Source organism: Dama dama, chromosome 8 (genome assembly GCF_033118175.1).
Source record: "Dama dama isolate Ldn47 chromosome 8, ASM3311817v1, whole genome shotgun sequence".
NCBI classification, from domain to species: Eukaryota; Metazoa; Chordata; class Mammalia; order Artiodactyla; family Cervidae; genus Dama; species Dama dama.
Genome location: NC_083688.1, coordinates 45,714,849 through 45,725,529, shown reverse-complemented (window position 1 = coordinate 45,725,529; position 10,681 = coordinate 45,714,849). Strand labels below are relative to the sequence as shown.

The window sequence follows — 10,681 nt, the reverse complement described above, 5'->3', positions numbered from 1 at the left end:
GCGTATGATGGAGAGCAGAGAAGGGGCGAATTCACCAGAGGTGGCAGTAACAAGCCAGCTCGACTCTCCAAGTCTATTTCTCCGAACCTCGCTGAGGTGGTTTCACACCGACTTACTTTCCATGATGCACAGGCAAGCACAGGGGTGAAAGGTCACAAAAATGGCGCTGGCCGTCTGTCTTTTACCCCGCTTGCTACTTTCTCGGCCTCTACCGTCCTGGGCCGCCCGCCTCCGGACTCCCGGTTCGGCCGAGGTGAAGCCCCCATTGTCTGGACTTTGCTGCTTCTGCCGCCGCCGCCTCTGCTCGGGAGCAGCCCCATTTCCTCGAGTCTCTTGGGCCTCCGCGGCCTTGGCCCTGTCTGCTCGGGGTCCTCAGCGTCCCGTGCTCAGCCCCCTGGAAGTCGCCGCAACCCTCCCCACTTTCCCTTCCTATCCCCGGCGAACCTACAGCACCGAGGAGCAGCCCCAGCAGCGTCAGAAAACCAAAATGATTATTCTAGGGTTCTCCAACCCCATCAACTGGGTGCGGACTCGAATTTACTCCTTCCTTATCTGGGCCTATTTCGACCAAGAGTTCAGCATCACAGAGTTCTCAGAAGGAGCGAAGCAGGTTGGTTTATTTCTCTAGGAATAACCTATCCACCTCTCATGAATTCAGCAGTTAAGATACGCAAAAGTGTTTAGCGGTGAGGTTTCCACTGGGTCTCAAATGATCAAATGTGGGTAGTGACCCAAATACAAGGCCCTCCGGCCACTTGCTGTAAGCTAAGCTTCTACTTGTTTGCACGGTCTCCGAGGAATAGGGTATTGATTGAGACACCAATTTGAAGTCCCTTAACTACTTTATCTGCCGTCTTCAGGTTTTGAATCAGATAGAAATGGATTCAAAGCCTATTTCTGACACTTAAAAGGCTTTATTTTTTCTGAAATGTGATTTTTCTGCAGAATGAAAAAGACGATACTGATTATATGCTGGCATTGATATATTTACTTCTGGTTTTTTTCAGTTTATTTCTATAAACACAGCCATTTATACTTATTTATGTGATCTGTCTGTCAATTATAAATTAAATGTTAATATAATCAGTGTCAATATTAACTCATGCTTTTTGCTTCCCTGAGTCAATTCTTGACTAATCTGTGTTTTTACAAAAAAATTTAAAAGCAAAGAACAAGCATAGTTAATAGTATTATAAGGGATAAACCTCAGTTCCTGTCAGTTCTCAAAATTTTTGTTTGTGTAGAGGTAAATGAGCTTGATACTACTGTCCTTCAGGATTCCTGCAGATGACTTGTGAGCTTGTCTACCTCCTGCTCATTTACGCACCAATAAGGAATGGAAGTCATCCCCCCATGGACAGGATAGGAATCAAACCTAAGTCCCTCCTTCCTTTGACCACAAAGGAGCATGGAACACTTTTTAGTCACTCTTTATCCTAAAGGTCCTCCAGCTGTGAGCTATTTTAGCCCTCATCCTTGCTATTAAGTAGTATTTGCACCCATTCATCAGACAGTCTGTATGCAGTTTTGCCTCATCTAAATCAATTTTTGTGCATTTAGCCATTCTGATTTCCAAAAAGAATGTTAGGTCATCCATGGCAAATATTTCGTGATTCCATTAAACCAGTGGTTGCTTAACATAACCTTTCAGATCAAGCAAACCAGTTTTTCAACACCTACAGTTTAAAAGGACATGGCTCAAAAGTCTTCCTACCTAGATCTCATAAGGCAACTCTTCCTTCTTTTGCATAGATGTAATTCTAGGGCTTGGGAATAATCTGGTGCATAAACATTGGCTAGATTATCTACTCTCTTGAGCTCAACTTGCCCTTTAACTTCCCAACTATAGAATATTATCTTGGGATGTGACTATCAAGCTGTCAGTTAGATCATGTTCATTAACATTTTTCTTTTTCAGTCTTGGAACATGAAAGACACCTTCATGCTCGTTATTCTAGTCTAATTCTCTTTTACAGATGATAAAAATCAAGTCTAAAAAGGTCAAATGATTAACTCAAGGATGCATAGCTAGCAACTGCTGAGGTACATTGTTCTGTGACCCACTCTACAAGCATTCTTGGTTCTCCAGAGTTACTAGAAATTGACATGGTTAAGTATAATCTAGGCAAGCTTTTTAAAAAATTTTATAATTTAAAATTTTTTTCTCAAAGTATAATTGTAATATTGTTACAGATATACAGTGTTACAAATATACAACGTAGTGATTCATAATTTTTAAAGATTATACTCCATTTATAGTTACAAAATATTGGCTATATTCCCTGTGTTATATAATAAAGCCTGTAGCTTATTTTAAACCAATCTAGGCAAGCTTTTATTCATCATGTGAGCCAGAGGAATAGGTGGTCCAATGATATACAGTCCTTAAACAGCTTTATTTGTGCCACAAACTTTACTTCCATTGATAAGTACATATGATATTATCCCTGTTACTGCCATCAAACCACATTAACCATTTACTGTTTGTTTTCCAGTATCTTTACATATTTTGGCCTTTTCTATGAAACAAAAAGCTATTTCCCAGAAGCCTGTTTAGGTTCGTATGTGCGTGCTAAGTCACTTCAGTCGTGTGCAACTCTTTGTGACCCTATGAACTATAACTCACCAGGCTCCTCTGTCCATGGGGATCTCCAGGCAGGATTATTGGAGTGGGTTGCCATGCCCTGCTCTAGTAGTCTTCCTGACCCAGGGATCAAACCTGTACCTCTTGTGGCTCCTGCATTACAGGCAGATTCTTTACCACTAAGCCACCAAGGAAGCCCCTTGCTTAGGTTAGGAAGTCTTATATCATCAAAGCCTTATCAGGGCAGCCTCCTATTGGGACGTTATTACCTTACAGGATAATTTGCTCAGGTTTGATCATTGGCCACAGAAACTAGAGTATCATAGTTGGATTTCAACATGATTGTGATGTCTGTTACTTCTTACCAAATTTCACCCATCTTCCACACACAAAGGCTTACTAAAATACATAGGTTGTTTCTGAACCCTGAGAGCATCTAGAATGTTTGCAAGGGATCCTTGAGTCCATTTGGAAGTGTGCTTTTTCTCAAAATTCAACTCCATTATTGTTCAGTTCAATTCAGTTGCTCAGTTGTGTCTGACTCTTTGTGACCCCATGTACTGCAGCACGCCAGGCCTCCCTGTCCCATCACCAACTCCCGGAGTTTATTCAAACTCATGTTCATTGAGTCGGTGATGCCACCCAACCATCTTATCCTCTGTCATCCCCTTCTCCTCCTGCCTTCAGTCTTTTCCAGCATCAAGGTCTTTTCCATTGAGTCAGTTCTTCATATCAGGTGGCCAAAGTATTGGAGTTTCAGCTTCAGCATCAGTCCTTCTAATGAATATTCAGGACTGATTTCCTTTAGGATGGACTGGTTGGATCTCCTTGCAGTCCAAGGGACTCTCAAGAGTCTTCTCCAACACCACAGTTCAAAAGCATCAATTCTTTGGCGCTCAGCTTTCTTTATAGTCCAACTCTCACATCCATACATGACCACTGGAAAAACCATAGCTTTGACTAGATGGACCTTTGTTGGCAAAGTAATGTCTCTGCTTTTTAATATGCTGTCTAGGTTGGTCATAACTTTTCTTTTGAGAAGCAAGCATCTTTTAATTTCATGGCTGCAGTCACCATCTGCAGTGATTTTGGAGCCCCCAAAAATAAAGTCTGTCACTGTTTCCCCATCTGTTTGCCAGGAAGTGATGGGATCAGACACCATGATCTTAGTTTTCTGAATGTTGAATTTTAAGCCAACTTTTTCACTCTCCTCTTTCACTTTCATCAGGAGGCTCTTTAGTTCTTCCCTTTCTGCCATAACGGTGGTGTCATCTGCATATCTGATGTTATTGATATTTCTCCTGGCAGTCTTGATTCCAGCTTGTGCTTCCTCCAGCCCAGCGTTTCTCATGATGTACTCTGCATGTAAGTTAAATAAGCAGGATGACAATATACAGCCTTTATGTACTCCTTTTCCTATTTGGAACCAGTCTGTTGTTCCATGTCCAGTTCTAACTGTTGCTTCCTGCCATAACAAAATACCTCAGTCTGGGTTGCTTAAACCATAAAACTTTATTTTGTTGCATTTCTGGAAGCTGAAAGTCCTAGAACAAGGTGTTGGTAAGTTTGGTTTCTTCTGTGGCCTCTGTCCTTTGCTTGTAGATGATCATTTTCTTTCTGTGTCCTCCCCTGTTTTTTCCCCCTGTGTTCATGTGTCCTGGTATCTCTGTGTGTGTCCACATTTCCTCTTGTAAGCACACCAGTCAAATTGGACTAGGGCCCACCCTCATTTGATGTCGTCACCTCTTTAAAAATCCTGTCTCTAAATATAGCTACCTTCTGAGGTACTGGGAGTTAGGGCTTCAATGTATGAATTTGGAAAACCCAATTCAGCCCATAACAGTTATGAGAATTGTCTAGCTGACACACCTTTGCATCCTCTTTCTCTTGCTAGTTCTTCAAATTTCTTCTTAGATGGTTCTTCCTTTAGGAAGCCCCCTTATTGTCTGCCCAGATAGTGTAAGTTCTCACCTGTATTCTCCCAAAATCATCCTGTTCTTATTCCTGTCATAATTCTTGGATTTGTCCATTTTCTCGGCTCTCTCCTCAAGTAGACAGGAAGCTCCTTGAAAACAAGTAGAGTCTTAATGCACAGCTCCATTCCTCATTGCTAGTAGTGTGGGGGATTGCAGTTGACTGTCTCCCACTTTAAAGTGGGATCTTGTACTTTAAAGTTGAGGTCTAGTGCATTAGACTGTGCAAACTCATTCTCTTTCCTCCCACTTTACCAATGCCATATCTGTCTTAGACCTGTCTGAAGAGTTAGCTCAGACTGTAGAGAATCTGCCCGCAGTGCGGGAGACCAGAATTCAATCCCTGAGTCAGGAAGATCCCCTGGAGAAAGGAATGGCAGTCCACTCCAGTATTCTTGCCTGGAGAATTCTACGGAAAGAGGAGCCTGGCAGTCTACAGTCCATGAAATATCAAAGGGTTGGACAGGACCGAGCAGCTAACACTTTCACTTTCACTATCTATCTTCGTGAGATTCAGCTGCAGCCCAGATCTCCCGACTCCCAGTACCATTTAGGTTGCACTGCTATGTATTCAAGATTTAGAGGAGGGTCATATGACAGTCAGGATGGCTGATTACTTACTTCATCGTTATTTTAAAAGAGACTATATAGAAGATTTTTTTTATTGAGAACCTAGTATGTACACCACACACTATCTCTTCTCAGGCCCTTGGAGTGGACACATCATTTGCAATCTGCCCACTTACTACTGTGCATGTGGAAAGGCCGTTAAAAAAGTCAACCAACTTTGAAGGAGTCATGCCTAACCATCGATATCTTAATGTTGACAATGTTTATTGCCTTTATCATAAAATAGTCTTTGTTATACTTAGCCACTGAAGTATGAGCATTGTACATTGTATGGTATTTCGCATAGTATCTTAAAATAATAATCACCACCCTTCCCCCACTTTTCTTTTCTTTTTTTTTTTTTAAGGCTTTTGCTCATGTGTCCAAATTGCTGTCACAGTGTAAGTTTGATCTATTGGAAGAACTTGTGGCCAAAGAGGTAACGTATACTTTAATTTTCCTTTGTAAATAAATATTAACATGTATTATTTTCTTTCATTAGAATGATATGCATTGTCCTTAATTATGCTTAAAATAACATGTATGCCGTCACCCAAAGTAGAGTCCCTCTATTTTGCCTTTGGAGTACTAGGGGTTTTAAGGAGCATAGAATGACTTGCTGCTTAAGGCATAAGTGAGTATGATGTCTTTCAATTCTTACATAGAATGTTCTATTAGGAATTATCTAACTGAAGAATCAGATGCCTCTCAGCCTTGCTTTTGAAAGTGAATACGTATGGCTGTAAAATTAAAAATAGTTTTACAAAATACACTCCATGAAGAATTCACTCTACTTTTTGAAAAGCTTTTGACAGTTCAACAAGTGAACTCTGGTTTGCTTTTTTCCATACTTAGACTCTACGTGTATTGAAAGAAAAGGTTACTTCACTACCTGACAACCATAAAAATGCCCTTGCTGCTGACATAGATGAAATTGTGTACACATCAACAGGAGACATCTCCATTTACTATGATGAGAAAGGTAATCCTGGAGCATAGGCAACTTTAAATGGCCCACAGTTGTCCAGATAAGCTCAATTAGTGAAAGATCCTGGAATAGTAGCATTTTGTTGGTACAAATGGATATTTATAGAATTGCAGAGAAAATAATTTATTCATTCTTTAAAGACCTGGCTCTGAAAGACTTGGGTTATGGTAATGGTTCTGAATGCCTTTCTCTCTAGAAGTTTGGGATGGTCATGTACACACTGCTGTTTTTAAAGTGGGATAACCAACAAGGCCCTCCTGTGTAGCGCCTGGAACTCCCCTCAGTGGTATGCGGCAGCCTGGTTGGGACGGGGTGTGGGGAGAATGGATACACGTGTAGTGTGGGTGAGCCCCTTTGCTGTTCACCGGAAACTGTCACAACATTGTCTGTTAATCAGCTATACCCCATTACAAAATAAAAAGATTAATCAAAAAAAAGAACTTTTCCCTAATGCCGTCTAATTCATAGAAGAGGACATTGTCACTTAAGTTAATGAAAATTGCCCAAGACAAGCTGCTCCTATGTCAAAAGGAAAATATTTGTGCTTCAGATTTCCTAACTTAAAGGAAACAATTCAGTATTTTAAGTGTCCAGCTGTATGTTAAGTAGGAGTAAAAAGTAAAAGAAAAAGTAAATACTGTTAGCTAAACACTGTTTTAAGAGTAACATAAACTCAGAACTCCCAATTGGATTTATTTGGAGACGGTGAAAATAATTGAGAGGAACTTTGGCATTTATCTTGTTCTTTTCCTTGTCCTATTTTCCCAAGAGCATTCCTGAAAACTCAGTGACTTACTTATTCCCTCTACAAATATACACGTATGTACTATGTGCTAGGCACATAGGAAATCTTGCCTTTGCTCACACACTTGGCAAGGCGGTTCTGATTGAGGACTCTTTAATAGTGAAAATATTTTCACATACATGTTAATTTGAAACATTCAGAAAGGTACTTTTAATGATAAATATTTTCTTCTCCCTAATATTTCAAATTGCATCTTAGCCCCATGGTCACTGCCTGGTTTTTGCATAATCACTGGGCGTAGTAAAGTGAATTAGAGTAGAATAGAAGTGTTTTTTCTTTCTGGCAGTTGGGGATAAGTTAATAACTTAGCACCAAAACAATGTTTTCCCCCCTACTCTTTTTTGGCTTGACAATAGATACCTGTTACCATAATTTTAGAAAATCCCACAAATGGGAAAGAATCCACATAGTACGCTTGGGAAATAAGTGCCTGCTCAGCAAATAGTAGCTCTTGTATTGTGTTGCAGAGAGGAAGGCAAATACGTGGTAAACCCCAAGAGAATTTTCTAAAAATAGAAGGTGTCAATACGGGTACCTTAAGTTAGAATGAGCACAAAGTTTGATCTGTACTGACTGTGTAATTACTGCCAGTTGCTGATTTCGTTTTGGATATAAGGCTGATAGATCACTGTGATCTGTGTCTGTGTGTGTGTGTATTTTTTCTCTAAGGAAGGAAGTTTGTTAACATCCTGGTGTGCTTTTGGTATCTAACCAGTGCCAATATCCCCAGTGAAGCCATAAGTGGAGCCCGTGTGTTCCAGGTTAAGTTGGGGGATCAGAACGTGGAAACCAAACAGCTGCTTAGTGCAAGCTATGAGTAAGTCTGATCACATTTCCTCGTTTCCTTTCTTTAGAAAATGGAAGGTAGTATGAAGATATGAAAACTAAAGGGAGCTTTCAGAAGAACAAATTGAAATTTGACAAGTATCTGTGATGAAAGATAGTCATAAAGACGCACTGGCCACAAAACAGCAGTGTTCAGAAATTAGGAAGAGGTCATGTTGCTGAACCTAATTAAACAGTGTTTCAGCTGTCTATCACTACATTACAAACCATTCCAAGTCAGTGACAGCAAACAGCCATTCATTTTGCCTGCTTTTCTGCTGCTCTGGAATTTTGGAAAGGCTCAGCTGTGGGGTTTTCTCTGCTCTCCCTGGCGTCAGCTGGGGCGGCAGGAGCCAGAGATTGATTTCCACAGTGGGCTTCCTCATCCACAGGGCAGCACCAGGATGCTCCTCGGCTTCTCCACATAATGTCTCATCCTCCAAGGCCTCTCTTCGTGGCTTGGGCCTGTGGAGGTGTTAAGACAGTTATGTATTCTACATGGTGGTTGGCTTCCAAAAGACAGAAGATGCTAGACATAGCCCTCCAGTAAAGGGCTATGTCCAGGGTTGGAACAGCATCACTTCTGCCATGGTTTGCTGGTCCAAACAGTCACAGGATCTGCACAGTGAAGGACATGGAGATACTCCACCTCTTCATGGGGCAGCAGCAAGGTCACATTGCAGAAGAGCATGTGAAATGTAGTTATGACCATCTTTGGAAAATAAATATGCTGTAATTGGCACATGGACCATCCACTCACTAGATAATTATTGACCATCTCCTCTTTACCAGGTACTCTGGTGGGAGTTCAGACACAGAATTGAAGGGTTCCTGCCCTTAAGGAGATACTGTCTAATGGGAGGTTAGCAATCTATTTAAAAGAGACACTGTAGTGTATTATTGTGCAAATAAAATTTGGAACAGTGAACAATTCAAGCAAGTCAGTGGAGATATAGTTTAATATCTGTTTAAAAGAGAATACTTTTATGTCATCAAAGTTATACAAATTTGCTTTAAAACAATGAACAAAACCCCAAAATGACCTAAGAAAGAAAATGTATCCTGTTTCACTAAGGTAAAGAGAATTATATCTTCATTTTTTCACTTCTTGAAGGAAATGTGCTTTTTTTTTTTTCATTTCTTTTTCCTGTTTGGAATTTTGCTTTATTTGTAATTACCCAAAATATTCTATATATTTAAGTACTTATTTAATTTCAATCTACTGAATTGTCTCTTTTTAAAGACATCATCTAGAACACTATAATCAACATTAACCTTTGGTTGTTCTGAGAGTCCCTACTAAGATCACATGCAGCTCATAAAGACTGCTATTTTCAAGAATGAACTTAGTGCCAGCTATGAGTAAATATAATCACATAACCAACTTGCATGGAAGTGCTGTTTTATCACCATAGTCCAGTTTTTTTCTCCTCATATTAGGCATATATTATAGCTAGTAGTTAGCAGAATAACACGTTTCTCTCACAGACTGACAGATATTGGAGTGTATATAGATCTGTCTGTTAAAAATACTCAGTTGAGAATTTTTGTGGGGATATTTTTTGTGATCAAATTGGTAGATCAAACTTTTGATTTTTATTTACCATTATCTGTTAGCTTTTTGCTAAAAACTGCCTCAACTATATACTTGAAAATTACATAGTGATCCAGGAAGTTTTTGAACTGATACAGGATACACATTGTTTATAATGTTTTCCTTAGATTTCAGAGAGAGTTTACACAAGGAGTGAAGCCTGACTGGACCATTGCACGGATTGAACACCCAAAGTTATTAGAATAATTGTTCTTGGAAAAATCAGCGTATTGAACTTTTGGCAATTACTGTGAAAGACTAAGGGAGAAAAAATTTTCAGATCAATTGATCTTCACTTAATCAAGTTTGTGGATTACTTTTGTATTATTATAAAATGTTCCTTGTAGTAAGTAAGCATGATACAATAAAGCATTTTCCACAGATTTTCGTCACTTTCTGTAGAAGTCAAAGTAAAAAGAATTACAGCAGCCCGTCACTGGTGTCATGTTCAGTGTATTTCTCATGTTACATGTATATGTATATATACACAGACTAATTTTACAGGTAATAAAGAAGATACTGAAAAAACTACACATTTCTAAAGTCATAGTCCTGAAATATTTATTTGTGGTTAATACACTTATACCAATAATTCAGGTATGTGGAAGATTTATTTTTTAAAAGTCACTGCTGCTATTTGATTACCTCTTTGTTCACTAGCTAGATGAGAAAGAATAGATGGAATTACAGCAGATGGGTCACTGCAGAACTAAAAATCAGTGAACCTTATTAAAGCACAAAGAGAAAAAAGAAATAGAACAGTGCCTTAGTCCCCTATGAAATAACATCAAGTCTTTCTAACATACTTGTATTTGGACTCCTAGAAGATGGGATAAGGGAGACAAAAACAATGTAAAAAATAATGTCTGAAAGTTTTCCTAATTATGAAAATTATAAACCCAGAGATCCAAGAGTTTCAACCATCAGGGACACACATAAAACTAAAGTACATCATAATCAAAGTGTTGAAAACGAGAGAAAATTAGAAAAGCAGCTGGAGAAGAAGAAAACAACCACATTCCAGACAGAGAGTGACTGTATTTCTTAAACTTTAAGTTAGAGGCCTTGGCATGGTATCTTTGAAAGAAAAACATATACCTTTTGACTTAGAATTCCATGTTCAGGAAATATATCCTTCAGAAAACGTGAGAAAAGATTTTCAGACAAGGAAAAGATGATAGAATTTGTTGCCAGAAAACCTGTTTTATAAGAAATGTTAGGGGCCAGTGGGCAGAATAGAGTTCGAAAATGGACCCATGCATATTGCACAATTGATTCTGACAAAGGTGCCATGGTTATTTAA

The 10,681-nt window shown here is 39.3% G+C and overlaps 1 protein-coding gene across 1 annotated transcript; it reads left to right on the top strand.

Annotated features, from left to right (window-relative positions):
* The first annotated feature begins 110 nt into the window (after window positions 1–110).
* Window positions 111–9,761, top strand: MAIP1 (matrix AAA peptidase interacting protein 1). The gene is made up of 5 exons (XM_061149069.1): window positions 111–610; window positions 5,534–5,605; window positions 6,022–6,148; window positions 7,629–7,776; window positions 9,507–9,761. The coding sequence occupies exons 1-5, from the start codon at window positions 161–163 to the stop codon at window positions 9,583–9,585; spliced, it is 876 nt and encodes a 291-aa protein (XP_061005052.1). The 5' UTR covers window positions 111–160; the 3' UTR covers window positions 9,586–9,761.
* The last annotated feature ends 920 nt before the right edge of the window (window positions 9,762–10,681 follow it).